The sequence below is a fragment of the Lichenostomus cassidix genome, chromosome 1, assembly GCF_008360975.1.
Source record: "Lichenostomus cassidix isolate B80296 chromosome 1, HeHo_3.0, whole genome shotgun sequence".
In the NCBI taxonomy this organism is placed as follows: Eukaryota; Metazoa; Chordata; class Aves; order Passeriformes; family Meliphagidae; genus Lichenostomus; species Lichenostomus cassidix.
Genome location: NC_139479.1, coordinates 92,223,059 through 92,240,809, shown reverse-complemented (window position 1 = coordinate 92,240,809; position 17,751 = coordinate 92,223,059). Strand labels below are relative to the sequence as shown.

The following is a 17,751-nucleotide window of genomic DNA, read 5'->3' as shown; positions in this document are numbered from 1 at the left end:
TGCCCTGAAAATTTGGGGGTTGAAGAGCCTCATGGCTCTTCTAGGTAACAAGATTAATTTAGAGGAAATACAGATGTGAGTCTACAGTGGACTGGCCACTCAACACTCAGTCTATATGTCTGGAGAACATATTAAGGAGGTTTTGTGTATATGCCAGAAGGGGTTTGCAATAAGCTGGAGCGTACAGTGCTCATGGGGCTGAGCATGAAGAGAGCTGGCTTTGCCTTTGGCTGTGACTGATAGCAGTGAGTAACTGCCCTGCATGAGCACAGGAAAATAGCCTGACCTTCGCTGACTGCACAGTTCTTCTGCTGCCAGCCTGCGCCCCCTCCAAGTGGGTGTCTGGGAAAAATGGGGGCTGGGAAGGCTTTCCTCGTCAGGGCTCCCTAGCACAGGGAGGTTCCCTAAAACGGCCTTGTCAGTGGGAAGAAAACAAGCTTCTGAAACACTTCTGAAGTGTGATTTGTCTGACCTAGTTTAGGCTCCTGCTTTAGGATGATCTGAGTTACACCCTCAAAGTTCCCGTTTCTCTTCATTGTCACCAAAGGGAGAGCCGGTTGAAGCTCTCAGACACGTTTGACCAGGGGACCCCATCTCCCAAGGGCATGGGGAGCAGACGTGTGGGTTGGCAAGTGCCCACAAGCTCATGGCACACTCTGTTCCTCACGGAGATGAGCCCCCAGCAACTCCAGGGGCCAGGGCACAGGCTCCCAAGTCCCATAGGCACGATTCAAAATGCCATTGCATGGTTCCTCAGTGCCTTGGCATGGTGTCACCAGCAGTGACATATGTCACAGAGATCCCTTCCGCGGTTGTGATGTCCACTGCTTTCCACTACTCCACTTCTTTCTCCTCTTCTTTTATGATTGCACAGTTTCCTTCTTTTTCTCTGCATGCATTTTCTGGAGCTGAATCTGATTTTAGTTACTTAATCCTTTGGTCTTCTTCTGTGTCAGCTGGCACTTGTAACTCTTCCCAGTTTAGTATCTTCTCTGAATGTCATTACCATATCATTACTGTCCTTTTCTAGTCTGTAACCCAGGACTAACACTGATACCTTCTTGACCCCAAAAAGCATTTCCCTTAAATTGCATACAGATGTAGTTAGCTAGCTAGATTTTCTTTGCAATGCTGTTTGCTTTTCTTAAAATAAATGGTGTACTGGGAACTGCAATGATATCATAGCAACAGGATATGATTATGTAGGAGTCTATACTGAGGGGTATTCCAGAAACTATATCGATATATGTATGCATTTATTTGTATAAGGGTGCTCACATGCGTGAATATTTATCTTAATAATGTATTTAGATGTAATTAAAGAGCAAAGACCTTGGTAATAACCTAAGACAGTTTTTTTCCTTTTTTTGCAGGCAGTTTTACATTAAAAATAAATTAGAAGTAACTCCACGGTGTGGCAGAGAAGCTGATGTAGTGACTTTAGTGCTAAATAGAGAACAGCATCTGACTGTGCCTCCCAGACTCAGTAAGTGAAATAAGCTAAATTTGAATTTTGGTAGGTGAAATCCTAAAAATCCAGCAAGGGTTTTTTTTTTTTTTTTTTTTTTTTACATATTTTTAACATGCTCAACATTGTCATACCTCAGTTTAACTGTTGTCTGGAATATTTTTTCCCAATCACAGCTGCAGCTATCCAGCTCATGTATATTCTGAGAAAACACGGTGTTATAACTTTCCAGACATGAGTGCATGTGTGCATTAACGTTCTCTGGGGCTCCTGCATGGCCATCATCTCCTGTGCATGCAGACCCATGTGCTCTCCTTCCCACACGTGCACGGGGGGTGACTCTGTGTGTGAACATGCACATCTAACTCCGAATAGTTCACAGCAATTTGCAGGCAGAGATCAATAGATGTAGAAATTACTTCGACACGGGAAATTAATTGAGATCTATATGGAAGGGAAAGGGATGATTTCAGGCAGTTTGGAAGATATTCTTTAAAAAAAAAAAAAAAGAAAAAAGAAAAAAAAAAAAAGTATTGCAGGAGTATAATTTTCTGTGCCTGTGGAAGGTCTATGGGATGGACTGAGGGACCAAGGGAGAAAATTGTCCCGTTCAGTGCTGCAGGACATCGCTGTTCAGGGTTTATGCCTGCACCTATGCAGAAGGCAGCACGTGCATATATGTTTGCGAGTGTGCTGGGGAAAGGGATTTTTAACAGCCATTTTAACGTATTTACCAGCTCCCGTTTAGCTCGCAGCTCCCACCTACGGTACATCACCTGTGCGTGGCACATCCTGCCTGCTGTGGCAGTACCTCCATTCCCTCTTCTCCCCTCCGTGCCCACCCCACCCCACGGTTTCTTCCCGCAGAAATCCCACTCCTAGCCGTGGCCGGGGGCTCCGGCTGCTCCGCTGGGAGTAGGGCTGGGGGCTCCCCCGCCACCCGGTCCCCTCCTCACCCGGTGCCTCCCAGACACACCCCAGCCCACCCCACCCCTCCGCAGCCCGCAGTGTCCCCTCTCCCCTGTCGCCTCTGTACAGTGGGAAAGTCGTTGGGTAATTGGGTCCAGATTGAAGATTTTAATTATTCATGAGGCTGGCGAGGGACTTTGGGGGGTGGGGGTGGCTGCCGGGGTGGGGGTGGGGTGGGGAGGTGACGAGTCAGGGAGAGCTGGTGAACAATTCTGGGAAGGGTAGGGAGGGAGGCAGGGAGAGGCAGCGTGTGCATGTGTGATGAGCAATAGCTGTGGACCTTCCAGTTGCTGCTAACTGCCCTGGTGTGTGTGTGTGTGTGCGTGTGCTCGTGTGTGGATGTGTGTGTGAGCGAGAGAGAGAGGGAGAGAGAGAGGGAGGGAGGGAGGGAGGGAGTGGAGAGGGTGGGGGGGAGAGATAAGAGAGAGAAGAGGAAAAGGAGAGAGGAGAAGGAAGGAAGAAGAAGGAAGGAAGGGGACAATACGATCATGCTGTGCTGTATGAGAAGAACAAAACAGGTAGAGCTTAAGATTTTTATATTTCTTTCTGTTAAGAAATCTCCCAGGCTTGCTGGGTGTCCGTGGGGTGCGTGTCTGCCTGAGTGTGTGAGGGGCTGGGGTAGGGGCTGGGGTGAAGGGGGGAGGAAATTTCAGCTGCTTTCAGCAGACGTCTCTTTTGCAATTCTTTAGCATCTTGCAACTGAAGGTTCTTTTCACACCCTGCAACGTGACTGTTTTGCCTTTCCGGGGCTGGTGATGTGGGGAAGGGGGGTGGCCTACATCCACATTTGGGGAGCTACCAGAATCCCCCCTCTATTCTTCCTATTATTTTTTTTTAATGGGGGCAGTTATATTGCCTAGGATTTTCTGTCTGTGGTTCTGAGGGTGTGGATGGGGCGGGGGGGGAGGAGGTGGAGGGGAGTGTTGCGGCTGGCAGGAAACGTGATGAGATCTGGCTCTACCTTGGAGATAAAGGAAGCAATTCTTCATCTTATGCCAAAAAAGAACGGATGCCCAGTGAGCCTTGATCCTTGGTCAGAATGCTCTCAATTGCTCCCGTTTCTGATGAATGGGAGATGCTTTATGTGCCTGTGCTGTGAGGTGGCTCGGAGGACAGGTGTATTCTTCTTTTTGTGTTACGGCAATCTGAGCAAGAATTAACCTGAAGAAATAGCTTTTTAACCTACGCTACAGTGAAAAATCCAATTAATTAATAACAAAAGCATTAGCCTAAGGAGGGGGAGAGTCACCCTCTTTGCAATACCCTTCATAGTACAACCAGTTAGACAACTGTGCACCAGCTGGTAAAGAGACAGAGGACCACGCCTCTGTTAGCTCCGAACTCGGGTGGGATAAGAGAAGCTCGCGGTGTGAACCTGTTGGAAACCCGTTCATTTTCTTTATTGGTACTGCCTGGCTTTTGCTATAAAGGAATTGGCATGATGAAAAGGTTTGGGTGGCGGCTAATTTGCAGTGTCAAAATTTTTATGTCCAAAATGATAATGAAATTAGGAAAAAAAAAAAAGCTACTTAGATCATTTCCCCCTCACCCTTCCCCCTTTTATTTTGTGTGAAAGTCCAAACCTGCTCCTGATTAAGAGAGCCTATTTTGGCTGAATCTCTTGGACTTCCTTGGGAGGATGCTAGATTTATGCAGTTGGAACTTTGAGGCAGGAACTGACCCTAGATTTCTTTGTAAGGCATTTTGGAAACTTCCAAGAATTGCGGATTTGTAGGTAGCAACAAGGAGCGTGGGTCCTTATTCTGAGCACAAAACTCAAGTCAGTCATAGGCACAGCACCATACTGGTTACTTTCTTTATATATGCATACATTTCTATGTCTTTTACAGCATGGCACTGCAGTATTCTGTTCACACGCTGATGTGAGTAACTACAGATCCTGGGGAACAGCGCAGTGTTGAAAGAAAATTCAGGTTAAAGTGTCTTTCTGAATGGAGATGTGTGTGTTAGCAAACGAAGGAGAAATTTGTAGAAAAATGGGGAGGGGCAAGTGATCGGGATAGAAAGAGACCCTGCGTCATCGTGTGTTTTTCCTCATGCAGGTTTTTCAAATGCTTTGCAATTAATGATATGCTCACTAAAATCTGGAAGGAGGGGGTGAAGGCTGGGGAGGGGGGAACACGCTGCAGTGAGGCAGCAGAGCACGTTCTGATGGCAAATACGGGATGAAAAGAGCAGGGGAGGAGAAGGAAGGCAGACAGGGAGGCAAAGTGACAGAGCAGTGGGCGGAGGCGCACAGCAAATTTTAAAATAAAGTAGGAGCTCTGGGGTTCTTTGGAGTCAGATGGGTGCTACTGGGGAATAGGGATCACTCTGCCCATGCCATAGCAGGCTGGGCATTAAAGCTCCTAAATTATATTCTGCTGTACTTACACCAGAGAGGTGTAACGCCTCTCCGGCTTTACTCCAGCCGTTGTGTATGCCGTGGTATTTAGAAACGCGTGGCGTGCAGGTGCCTTGCTCGCCCACATCCTTGTCCCCGCTCCGCACACCGCATGGCACACACCCCTCTGCGCGTTCACGAGCGCCTCGCAGCCGCGCTCGCTCCCCGAGCGCTCGCACCGCTACTACACGGATACGCACACCGTGCGCTCGTTCCACATGCTTTCCCGAGCCTCACGCAGCCTGATTGTGCCTGCCTGAGCGTATTCGTGGGTATTGCTGGGCTCGGAGCCCGGCTGCTGCTCCTGTACCTGAACGCACGCCGCAATTGCCAAGCTGGCAAAGCTGATGATACACCAGAGAAAGATTTGATTGGGAGAAGAAAAAGATCTCAGTTTTCAGCTTGAGCTCTTCCTCTGTCCCCACCCAGACCTTTCGCAGAGAGAAGAAGATGGAATGGGCTCTTCAGCACTGGCAGGAGTTTCCTTCCCAAAATAAGGACAGCTCGCCTAAAATTATTTTTCAGGGGAATTCCCTGGTGTCCCGCCTTTCTGGCAGCTAAAGAGCAAAACGTTGAAATTACAGGCTTAGGCGTGGAAGAAATCTCTTCACGTTTGTGTCTAGGTGTGCCTGTGTGTCTGTCCTCCCACCCCTCAGAGACAAGTATGTTCACACACTCATACCTTGCAGATTATTCTTTCTTGTGGGTGTGATGCCAGTGTGAAGAGTGAAGTATTTGACTGACTGACTGACTGTGCCCGCCCATGTGAGATGTAGATAGCTAAGTGTTGTCATTTCTGCCTACAGCTGACTGCAGCTCTGAATCTGAGCCCACAAAATATTCAGCTGAAAGGTAGCATAACTGAAAGCATGGGTCGAGCTATATCTGAAAAACTGAACTCAACCTTTACTGCCAGCGAGAGATGCAGTCAGTAACACGCAGGGCTGGGCAGTGAGATAGGGGGCTAGAAATGCAAGTGTTGCATGCACTGCATCCTAGAACAGATGGACGTTCTGGGGGTATGTGCTCAGTATTGGATTGCATGAGTGATTAAACAATAACCCGCAAGCAGGTTTCCCACTTGTGGGTGAGATGAGTCTCATTCATCACCAGCCATAGACGATGGCTTCCCTCCCATTCGGTCCTCTCCTCCTCACCCCAGCGCCGGCGAGCCAGCGGCTGCAAAGGTTTAAACCTGCCACACCCATCAAATCAAAGGAGGGAGAGGGGAGAAGAGGCAGTCTGCATTTCTTTCCTCTTCCACGCGAGCAGCATGAATAAACAGGGCTGTACCTCTAAAGATGCAGTTTAATGCAATTGGAGAAGGCAAAAGCATTAGGGAACAGTTTTAGCAATTACAGCCAGCCGGTGAGGTGGCTTGTCATTCCAGGAACTGCAGAGGTGTACGAGAAGGAGGAAATGGAGAAAAAGAGAGACAGGAAGATGCATGCAGAGTTAAGGTTTTCTTGCCTCAGGATATTAAAATGTCTCAGGCTTCATTTAGGATAACTTAATTGTACCGCACAATCCAGATGCTTCAAAACTTGCAAGGCGTGGTCTTACCTTTAAACACTGCTGTGGACAGAGGAAAAGGGGTATTTTAAAGGAGTCTATCCACGCCCCTCCTCCCACGACTTGGCAGCATGGTGTAAATCACAGACTACTGACTTCAGGACAGAAGCACTTCATCTGCACCTAGGGAGAGGCTAGTCACTGCCTCTGCCTTTCTGAGAGACACTGAGCAGCTTCTGTGCTTCTTCCAGTAAACAATTGCTCCATGGAAGTTTAATTACTCCAGGTCCTTAGAATTTCTCTTCCTGGGGCAATACCCCTGGGATTTCTACTGGAGAAGGATGTCTCCAGAGAAACACCCCTCCCATCACCCTGTCCTCCACTGCCTTTGCTGACTATTAGAGACATTGATTTCTCCTAGATCATGTAATGTAACTGTTCTTAATGGCACAGGCAAGCCCCTTCTTAGGGAACTAATTGCAGGCAGAGATTCCAGTGGGAGAAGGACAGCGGTAGTGCTTAGTGGGAAAGAAACCAGTCTGTGAATCCAAATTCTCTATTGCCACTTGCTCTTGAATCCAAGTCCCAGCAAAAACCAGCCAGGCAGTACCTGCTGGTGTGCAGAGCCATCCCTGCCTAGAGGGCTGCACTGAATCTCCTGTGTGACCATGCTAGGATGGGGACACTTGGGCAGCCCAAGGAACCAACATGTATTATCTGAGGACTTGTCCTGGCCCAATGCTGAGGCTGCCTAGATGATCTCAGAGCTGCTCCTGCCTCAGGATAAGGAAATGAGCTGTAGCTCCAGACTCTGCCCATGCCATGCTGAGAGGGTGGGCATCACCTGAGGGTGAGGATTAGAGGGACTTCTCCTTCAGTCATGTGGCTTTGACTGACTAGAAGGAGAAAGTACAAAGAGTTTTCACCTCAAGACTGCTCTCATTTCAGCCCAGTTGTCCTGGACCCTGAGATTAGCTCAGCTGATTAGAGCAGGGTGCTAGTAATTCCAAGGTTTGTGGGTTCAACCCCTGCGTGGGCCATTCACATAACAACAGGACTTGATTATTCTTGTGGATCCCTTTTAACTCAGATTATTATCTGATTTGGATTCAGAGATGCGATCCCAGGATCTAGAAGCCATCCTACACAGACATATTTCCCTCTCCCTATTTCCCAGACAGCAGGAATTTCTCACTGCTGGCAGCTACCAAGTTGCAATGCCTTCTTGTGCTAGTGGGAAGGTGAAAGGGGCCCATTGCCCCTTGCAAGATGAAGGCAGGCTGATAGTCTTGCATGATGCAAATCAAGGATGTATATTCCTGCTTGGATTTGCTGTGCTTGTGCTGTGAGCCAAGTGCTCCATGTGCTGTCCATGGCAGAGGACATGGGGCATAAGTGGGGTTCTGCCTAATCTCTACCAAGCAGGCACATTATCAGCTGAGGGACTGGGGAGCTAACAGGTAAAACAGGAGGTGTAGCCTGAAGGTTGCCTCTGGTTTTGGCTGAGATAGTCTGAAGCAAAAGTACCAGAATCACAGAATATTCTGAGCTACAAGGGACCCACAAAGATTGCCAAATCCAACTTCTAAATGAATGGTCCATATGGGATTAATCCCACAACCTTGGTGTTAATTAGCACCATGTGTAAGCTGAGGCCTCTGCATGGTTGTGGAAGGCTGGTGGTGCATTACTGACTGCCATTTGCTCAGTGCATGCACTGCTGGCCCATGCGTCCTTCCTTCTGTGCAAATCTCCTGTTGTCCTCTCTTCCTCACCATAAATGACTTGGGATTCCTTCGTTGCTTTGGGATTCCTCCCTAAACAGGGAGGGCTTTATTTGGATTTGAGAATGAACAATAGCTCTGATGACAGTGCCAGGCTAAAGACACCTGAGGATGGGGAACTTTTTGATGGCAGCTCTCTGTTTTGATGCCCTTTGGAAATCACTGTGTGATTCCCCTGTTTGCTGTGAGTCTGTCAAGTCTCAGAGGTAGATTTGGCAGCAGTCGTTACCTGTTTGCATCTAAGTTTTAAAATCCCAGTGATCTGTGTTGTGAAGAAACAACCATAGCCCAGTAGCTCTACACAGAGGAATGTCAGGCTGGTAAGAAGAGGATGGTCATCCAGAAAGGCGTGGTGGAAGGTACAAATGCTTGCTGGTAGAATGTCTTGCTGTGGGAGGACCAGAGCAGGTATACAGATGAAACACCTTTCAACGTCTGAAGACCAAAATCAAAGTCTGGAATCCATCCACATTCATTTAATCTATAATTCCAAGATCCCCCTGAGCACACCAGGAGGTGACATGTAACCTCACAGCTCTGATGGCCTCATGTGGAGAAGGTGTTTATATTTCCTTAGGGCTCTCTCTATCACCTGCTGAGTGTGTGTGTGTAAAACTCGATGGCTTTTCATGGTTGTGAGCACCACAGGCCAGTACATAGGAATTGGTTTAGGGAGAGCTGGTTTCTCTTTCTAGCAGTGCTATTAACCTGCTTTCTGACTTGATCTAAGCATAGATTTTCTGGCTGTTATGGCCATCTCTGCAAGATGCTTCTTTAATTTGGGAACTAAACAATTAGAGAGGGGGAAAAAAAAGGGGAATCAGAAGCCCTCAAGTGAGAGATTCTTTAGATGGAGAAAGCTCTGCTTTATCCATCCTCAGTCACTCCTGCAGTGCTAGGATGTTTATTAGCCCCTTGAGTTCCTTTAACACAAACCACTGATTTTCTTCCCAGACCCAGGCTTTATTACAATGGACCAGAGCCTGAGAGTAGGGCTACAACTTAGTTTTCTCCCTGCTATTCACCAAAGTGGTAGCTCCTCCCCAACCACCACAGTGATCCAGCCTACAGTATGTGTATGGGGTGAAGGAATAGTGTAATGAAAATAGTGATTTGTTTTTAATACAGCAAAAAGGAAATTGTGCTTTTGGAGTTTCACTGATCCTGCTGTCTCCGCCTGTTACTCATTCTGTCTCCTCTCCCCATCTGTTCTGCTCCTTGCCTTTCCCCTGCTCCCTTGACCATGCAGTCCTCCTGCTGCTCCTTCTCTCCCCCAGCTGGGTTCCATCCCTCTGTTACGCTGTGCTTTTTGGAGTCTCCTGCTGGCAGCATCAGCCACTACCACCAGGGTCTGACTCCCTTCACCCTTTCTGGCAATGGTGTCCGAAGGAAAACTGGGTTCCTTCTTTGTGCTCCAATTGCTTTTGTATCTGCCCCAGTTCTCCTCCACTTGGGCAGCAGTTGCAGCTGCTACAAATGACCAGCCCTAGACAGAGACAGCAAAGTGAGGCATCTTCACCTCTCACCTTGCTGTTGGCATGGGTAAAAGGTTGCCCAGCCACAGCAGCACTTGGGAAGGGTATGGTTAATATAGGAGCAGTACAAACTAGTGTCAGTGTTCCTGCTTTCCTGATGGTTCATGCTCCTTCCAGGCTTGTCCCTTGGCTTCTAATGCCGCTGTTGGGTGACAGGCTGTGCTCCAGCTGTCTTGTTGGCCCAAGACAGGATGTCCTGAACCTGCCAGCCAGGGTTGGTTGGCATTTATGTCTCAAAAGGGAAGCCAGGATGTACTTATAGTCTCTTAAATTATGACCAATAAATGTCAGTCCCGTTCATTACTCATCTTATATCTGAAGTTTCTTGAATTAATGCCAGCCTTAATCACAGTATATCTCTATTTATAGAAAGCTGGGACATCTCACAATATTTAGGCATTCTCTCTGGAGGATACACCTTTCTGTAAAAGCTGGTAAAGCTAAAAGTCTCCAAAAGAATCTCACTTACTTGGTTTGAATGCCCCTAAAATTTAGGGGTGCAAGGGAACGTGTTTGGATCTCAAACCCACTCTGAAGCTAGTTTTATTCCACCCTTCTCATAATTGCCCAGAAGTGCTATTGTGCTCTGAGGAACTTCAGGTTTTTTTATGAATTGGGATAATTTCTAATAATTGGTAATGTGCAGAATATTTTACAGTTTTGATTACTCTTATAATTGTTAAGACTACTACAGCATTCAGTTCATCAGATTACTGAATGGAGTCTAATCCATTTATTTTATTAATAGCATCCAATGACCTTATAAATCTGCAATGTTAAGTACTCCAGGGTGTGCAGGTTGGGCACCATGATACTATGCTATGCTCTTTTGCAGAAGAGGCCAGTCATTTATATTAATTCAGATTGAAACCAGGAGGATGTAAACCACAATGGTTTTGAACTGACCATTGTTCTCCTTGTATCATTCCATCTTCTGTCTGCCTACAGCTTTAGGAGCAAAGCGTCCAGTGGTGGATTTATAAATAATTTAACAAAAAGTCATCTAGGTTTGGAAAGGTAGACATAAAGAAACAAGTGTCAGTTGCTGATTTGCTGACAGCAAAATTGCAGCCATTTGGTTTCATGTGAGAGTGAAATCCACTGCTGGAAATCACCTGCTGAGCAAATGCACAGAGGGCATCACCTGCTCGGCTGTGCCTGACAAGAGTGGTGAAGCTGGGAGACATTGTTGGAATGATGAGGAACTGAGGCAAAGGGGCTGTTAGAAGCTGCACCAAAAGTTTACCCCCAGCAGGGACACTTCACTGTTGCTTAGAACTGAGGGCACTTTTCACCTTACCTAGTATTAACATTTTAATTCTTAGCTTGGTTTGTTGGAGAGGTCAGACTGGCAGCTTGCAACAACCTGGATTGCACAGGCTGAGATGATTCTGGCAGAATGGAGACTTTGCCTGATCAAAGATGAAAAACTGTGGGTTTAACCCTTGCTGCTGTTGGCATTTCCAGTGGAAAAACCCAAGGATTTCAAGTCCTACAAAAAGTTTTGAGGACTGACAACTGCAACAGAAAATTGATGTTGAATGTTGACTGTTAGAATTGCAGTCAAAATCATGATGGGAGTGCAACCAGTCCTGCCCAAAGCACAGCACTGGCAGATAGCCTTTCCCTTGTATACTAAATTCCACTCAGAATACCAGCTAGAAGAGATAAAACCCTAAGGAAAGAACAAATGGAGCAAGGAGAAAAAAATCTCGCCCCAGAATAACTGAAGAACTGAAGCCAGCTGAAATCTCCATGAAGTAAAGAGAAATTGGATAACTTCCAGAGAACAGTTAGCAAAGTTAATATGTGAAACAGTACTTGAAGCTCACTCTTGTATGGTATAACTGGATATGCAGCAAAAAGAACCCTCCATTATGATGCTAGTGTACAAGATTCTGTAGAAGACAAAAAAAAAAAAAAAAAAGAAAAAAAAGAGAAAAATTAGTGAAAAATTACCCCCAATGGCTCATAGGAACTTTTAACAAATCTTTTAAAGTTCAGTTAATTCTTACTTATTGTCATTATTTTCTTCCTTTGAGTGGTATGATTCCACAAATCAGGAAGAGATAACATGCCTTATCTTGTAATTTCATTATTTTAAATCAGGATGTGATTGTCAAGAGGAGTCTGAAATGTATCACAGCATGTTATCATTGTTCTGAAATGAGAAATAAGGGACTGTTCTAAATTGAACTGCATTCTTAGAAGTGTCAGTCATAGGCTGTAGACCTTTAGAGCTTCCTTTCTTTCTAACTGTGGAGGTGCCTAAAGCCCTCAGATAATTACACTTACAACTGTAAAGTCCTCATAATATTAGAAGGCTGCTTACTGGCATGCCTAGATGATCCTTAGTTTTATAATCTGTAATCAGCTCAATACACAGATAAATAAAATATTAATTGAGCCATAGCAAGAGAGGCAAACAGTATCATCTTGACTGTCTCTATTTATGATGCTTATGGAAAGGAGGGAAGAGCTTTGGTTGAAGCTTTACATCAAGCATTGTCAATTATTTTATGCCCATTTTGCATATCTTCAGTAACATGATCAGCTGCAAATTGATGGCTAAACCAGTTGATAGGAGCCACAAAGGAGGAAGATCAGGATCTAGGAAAAGGGCAGAGCAAGTCAGGATGTAGATGTAAGATGGTTCTTTCAAGTCATCCTAGCTTATTTACAGAGGTGAGGGAATCTCTGAACCGTGAGCTTTGAATGCTTTGAAGACTCATGAGGGCTGGATGAGGTGTCAGAAGGCTGAAAACAAGCAGAAGATAAGAAATTGCAGACTACCCAGTTTAACTTCATTCCTGGGGAAAAAAATGGTGGAAATAATCAAATAAAGGGGATTATTAAGAACCAGCACAGATCTGTCAAGAACAGATCACGTCAAACTAATTTAGCTTTCTTCTATAACAAGCCTTGTGGATACAGAGGAAGTAGTTGTCATACCTTGTCATTTGCAAGGATTTTGACATTATCTCACAGTCTTTTATCATAAATGAAGCAAAGAGACATGTTCCAAAGGAAAGCATTACAGCAGGGCTGCAGCACTGGTGTAGATAATTTTACTCAATGAGCAATTCTCACTGATTTCCTGTTGAAACGGAAGACTATTGAGCAGCTTGCCACAAGCTTATGCTGTGGCCTGATAGTGCATCACATTTTTGTCAAACACATTGTACTTTATATTATAATTTCCCTGGATAACTGTCTAGAGGAAGTGTTTTATAAAATCTGCATTTAGCATAAGCCAGGTATAGGCTGGGGGAAACTGCTGTCATTCAAGAAAAGCTTGTCAAACCAGGGAGCTGGTTTGAACAGCATCAGAGTGAATGTGAATGGGAATGTGAATCATGCATGGGAATGATTAATAAATTGCAGCCAGTTGTGCACGAGAGACAGGCTGTCCTTTAGGAGGGGAGGCAGGGTCTCTAGGGGACCACAAGTTCAGTGTTCCTCTAGAACGTTGTCCTTCTGCCAAGAAGGAGAACACCATCTTACCAGGCTGAGCAAATGGGAGCACAGGCTGTCCAACACATCTCATAAGCCTTCAGCTCTGATGTGCACATGTGAGGCTCAGCTGAAATGTCCTGCCTTGGTCTTGTGCTGCACTCTAAGGAAGTGTGGTCCAGTCAGAGGGTGTGCAGACTGGGATAGTGAGAATTGTCTGAGGTCAAGGGAAATATAATTTGTGAGAAAAGACTGAAATAATTAGAGTTGATTAACCTTAAATAAGGCCAAGAGGGGTGCAGATGCTAGTCTGGCAAGTGCTAGAAAAGTGGGAGTAATCTGTTCTTGTTGCCCACGATGTATAAAACTAGGAGTAATGGTTTTTAATGAAATGTCCAAAAGGATTGTGATGCACTGGAATATACTGAGAAAACTGTGGCAGCTCCAGTCACCAAAGAGCTGCAGGAGGTACCTTGGGACCAAAGAATGGACTAACTGGTCTCTTGTGCTTTTTCAACACTATTTCATATGATTATTATCAAATATTTACTGAAGCAGAAACTGGACCCAGTCTGTCCTCTTGCAGGAGAGGGCTTAAGTAGGATATAAAGTGGTATTTATTTCTGTATGCTCTCTGTCTCTGGCCTGATGCTTATTTAATTCTTCCATGAAAAAAGCTGAGGAGCTTAAGCAGAAAAAGCTAGAAGCAGCTTGCTCTAAACAGTCTTTTGTAGGAGGGAGGTAAGATTTGAGACCTTTTCAGGTACAGTAGAGAGTTGAATCAACATCTCCCATAATTTAGGGAAGCTAGTGTGTTCACTGAGATACTGAATAAATACCTATCTATTGCATACTGTCAGAGAGGAACTAAAGTTGTTTCTTTCAGGGCAGGGGTTCAGGGCTTGGAATCCAAACCAGAAGATACCTCCCCAATAACCAGACCAAGATGCCTAAACCCAGACTGTTTGAATGTCACTCTGTCTCCAGCATTTGTTGTAGGCAGGTTCAAAAGGCATTCACTTGGTGTATTATGAAGTTGAGGTTCCCAGTTCTACTCATATTCTCTAGTGGACTGAAGACTATGGTTTCAGCAAGATATCTCACTCTCTTCCTAGACTTAGCTCCAACATCCATCTCCTGAACACAGACATCTACTGGAACTCCACACTGAGGTGCCCTTTTCAGCATCTTCACAAGAGAATTTTTACAAGGGATTTATCAATTTGTGTCTTCTTCTACCTGCCTGACATGAATTGTCTCAAAGCATTTGTATGGCAGTCACTCAGAAATTCCCAACTGGAGTGCTGTAGTCCTACTAGAAGTCACCTCCAGTGATTAATCCCTTCTGCTGCCATTTTGATGTGTCCTAGTGGTTGCTGGGAATACAGAATAAAACATACTGAGATATAATATTCACCTTCACTGGATATATTCTCATGCAGCAGAAGAGCTGTTGCTGCATGGGAATATAGAACTAAAGCTGATCCGTGATATCTTCCAATATCTCATGCTAAATCCATACAACCCTCAGAAGATATCCTTTGTTTATTCCTAAGTCTTTTCACAACACAAGAGGGGGAACAAGACACCCTGCCTATAGTCAGGATTACCCAACTTCTGGGAGATGAGATAAATTGCAATAGTCAAAGACAATCTTTTCATCTACATTAGACTTTGCTGAGCTTTTCCTGTTTGGACAAGAATTTTCTTGGTAGGGGTCTTCTTCAAATAGACACAGTGGTTTTTTAATTTGTTATTTGTCTGTTGAGATTAGAGGAATAAAGCTTTGAAAGCGCAAAGAATTTTGCAACCATTTAATAGGTGACAGTTGCACCTTTGCAATACAAAGAAGAACAATGTTATGATTTCAAATGATGAAATTTTCCTATTTTCTCCCTTTTTAGTTTACCTTTAAAAAAGATTAAACACCTTTATTAAGCATACATTAAGTTTTCAAAGTCAAACACTTAGAATGCAGAGAATTAATTAAAAGGGTTGCCTGTCCATCTTTAATTTGTCTTCTCTCATGAATAGACATAAAAATGTGGTTCTTAATTATAAGATCAAACACTGGTACCTTTTTTTTTCAATAGGATCCCTGTCTCATTCAGTGCACAGAATGGAATATGCTTAGGGACTGAATGAGTTTTGCCATAAACGAAGCTGAGTTCTATAGGTCTCCTGTTTCATTTACTGCCAGTGATGAAGGTTATGTATTGAATTGGGCAGGGGGCTGTTCAAAAACAGAAGAATGGTCTCATATTTTGGCAATTGAATACTGCCCTGAAGAATTAGGCTTTTTCCTGCCTTTTGTCCCAAGTTCCTATGTGAAATGAAAAGGCCACATAAATGAGGTTTTCCATGGGTGGCCACTAATTGGTGTGTTCTCATTTTCTGGGTTCTCAGTTTGAGACACCTGGGGTCTGACTTGCAGAAGTGCAGACCTGGTATTGTATGGAGGTTTTCTGTCAACACACACAGAGCTGGGGAAATACTAATCCGAGGCATCACAAATTAGAGACCCCAAATTCATGGGTGCTCTAGCCATTTTGACCTTAGCCTCTTTTTGTTTGATTTTAGTGTCTGTAAAATAGAGATAACAACCCCACCTATCTCCCTGGGAGAATATCCATTAAGGCTTGTGAAGCAATGAGATATTATGGCAAAATAGCACCACAAAAAAAGACCATTAGGAAATCAGTATTCTGTATTCAGTGATGGGCTTGAATGGTGTGTGGCAAATAAGGCACTTTGCTGTGCTTGAAATTAGGATAACAGGAAAATACTGAATTGCTACTCACTCAGTGAGCTCTGCCTATCCTTTATTGTAGCTGAAGAGGGGCACACTTTCAAGGAAAAAAAATACAATAAAGAGTATCAAAAGGCATCTGCTCAAGGAAGTCAAAGTGAGGTTTCAGAGGTAGTCTCCATTTTACATTTTCCGCTTCTGGCTGTAACATGTGCCCAGAAAGATGCTTGTAAGACAGGCTTTTTATGTAATACATGAGTCACATTACTTTTGACTTGTGCCTGTGAATGATGGGTTGCAAAATAATTGGGAAAAAATGGGCCAAAGGTGTTATCACTGAAACTAGTATTACATTTTTCATTGATGTTTGAGGATATCAGCTTAGATCCTTAACAAATCAATCCTGAAACACTCTTGTTATTACTCCATATGTATGTGAGGAAACTGAGGCACAGAAGAAAGTGGAATGATCTGTTGAAGTAATTCTGCCTGTTTTCTCTGTGTACAACCAATAGCTTTTAAAATAGTATTCACATTCCTTGTGAGTGAATTAATCTAGAAAGGACAGAAAAGGGAGAGGCTTGTTCCTCTGTTCTTCCCCTCTCTTCTCCTCACCTGGAATAAATAGTTTGAGTAATGAAAGGAATTTGTTTGCTTTATTTGCCAGTCATTTCATATTTGTGTCTGGGGGGGTGAGACATGTATCTGCCTATGGGACTGTGTGGGAGAATCTCATTAGGAAGAACTGACCATAAAGTAGAGGAAGCAAGCAAGTCTGTGCTGTCATAGGTCCTTTATTCTGAGCTTGTGCTGTTCTCATGAGGTTCAGGCTCGTGGTTACTGCCCTGGAGGATCTCCAGGTAGGGAGGTTGTGCCTGATCCAGGATCTGGATCAGAAGCTGCACACCAGGATGGGCTTAAGAAAGAGATCAGAGCCTTCAAACTGCACTTAACAGGGAGCCTGAGAAGAGGGAAGAACCTTGGTGATACAATGCCATACACTTTTATTGATGAGAGCTTGCCTGGGGGTTCTCCACGCTCTGAATATGGTGTTGCTGTTGTGGAGACCATGAATATTTGCATTGCCTTCCTCAAATTTCTGGTGTATAAGATGGAACACAATTTTCTGGTCAGGCACAGGAGGGGAATTTTTCCTATCATGGCTAAATATACTGCCTGCTGCTGAACTGTTGTGTTGCCTCCTAAGCCTCTGTGTCCATGAATTATCTCCAGAAGAAAGTTTACTTCTCCAAGGGATGTGCAAAGCAACCTAACATGCTCAAGGGAAGGCTTTTCTTAGCAGAGGCAGAAATGGAAATACAGAAATCCCAGTACAGAAATTCATGAGCCTTGGGGGGAAAAAAACCCAACAAAAACCCAGTTATTTGGCACTCTGTAGGCATGGAAGAAGAGTAGTGCCTATGTCTGTTGTCCTGAAACATGCCAACATGGTATGATGACACTGTAAACATGCCAAATCTAATCCCTGGTTATGGTTTGAAGTCTATGCCTTATGAGGATAGTCTGCCTCCTATTTGAGAGCCTTCTGCTGAGATTTCCCTCCATGGCAGCTTAAGACACCTTCCTTCTGCTCCTCTGGGAAAAAAAAGCCTCTGCCAGGACTGATGCAGAGTCCATAGTCAAGACAGGGTGATCTGAAGAGATATTTTATGGAGGCAGTTTAGGTGGCCAAAAGAGAAGGTATTTTTGGTAGGTCTGGAGGAAGGACACTGTCCCTCTGCACTTAAGAGTGGAAGTGGAGAGGCTGTCAGTAAAGGGAAGAAAGAGATCTTGTTGCCCAGTGAAAATGTGGTTGTCTCTCTGGACCAAACGTGATGCATGTTTGCCACGAAGGCAGTGGAAGTGTAGCTCTGGAA

The 17,751-nt window shown here is 44.7% G+C and overlaps 1 protein-coding gene and 1 long non-coding RNA gene across 2 annotated transcripts in view; both read left to right on the top strand.

The window, feature by feature from the left end:
* The window catches only part of LOC146445276 (uncharacterized), a 138,943-nt gene extending 137,357 nt beyond the window's left edge, over positions 1 to 1,586 (top strand). The window contains exon 3 of the long non-coding RNA XR_014851617.1: positions 1,374 to 1,586. This is a non-coding gene — a long non-coding RNA (uncharacterized LOC146445276). The remainder of the gene's footprint in view (positions 1 to 1,373) is intronic.
* Positions 1,587 to 2,643: 1,057 nt separating this feature from the next.
* GAP43 (growth associated protein 43) overlaps positions 2,644 to 17,751 on the top strand; it is a 58,236-nt gene continuing 43,128 nt past the window's right edge. The window contains exon 1 of the mRNA XM_085070855.1: positions 2,644 to 2,955. Coding sequence (XP_084926981.1) covers positions 2,926 to 2,955 — 30 coding nt within the window. The 5' untranslated portion in view covers positions 2,644 to 2,925. The remainder of the gene's footprint in view (positions 2,956 to 17,751) is intronic.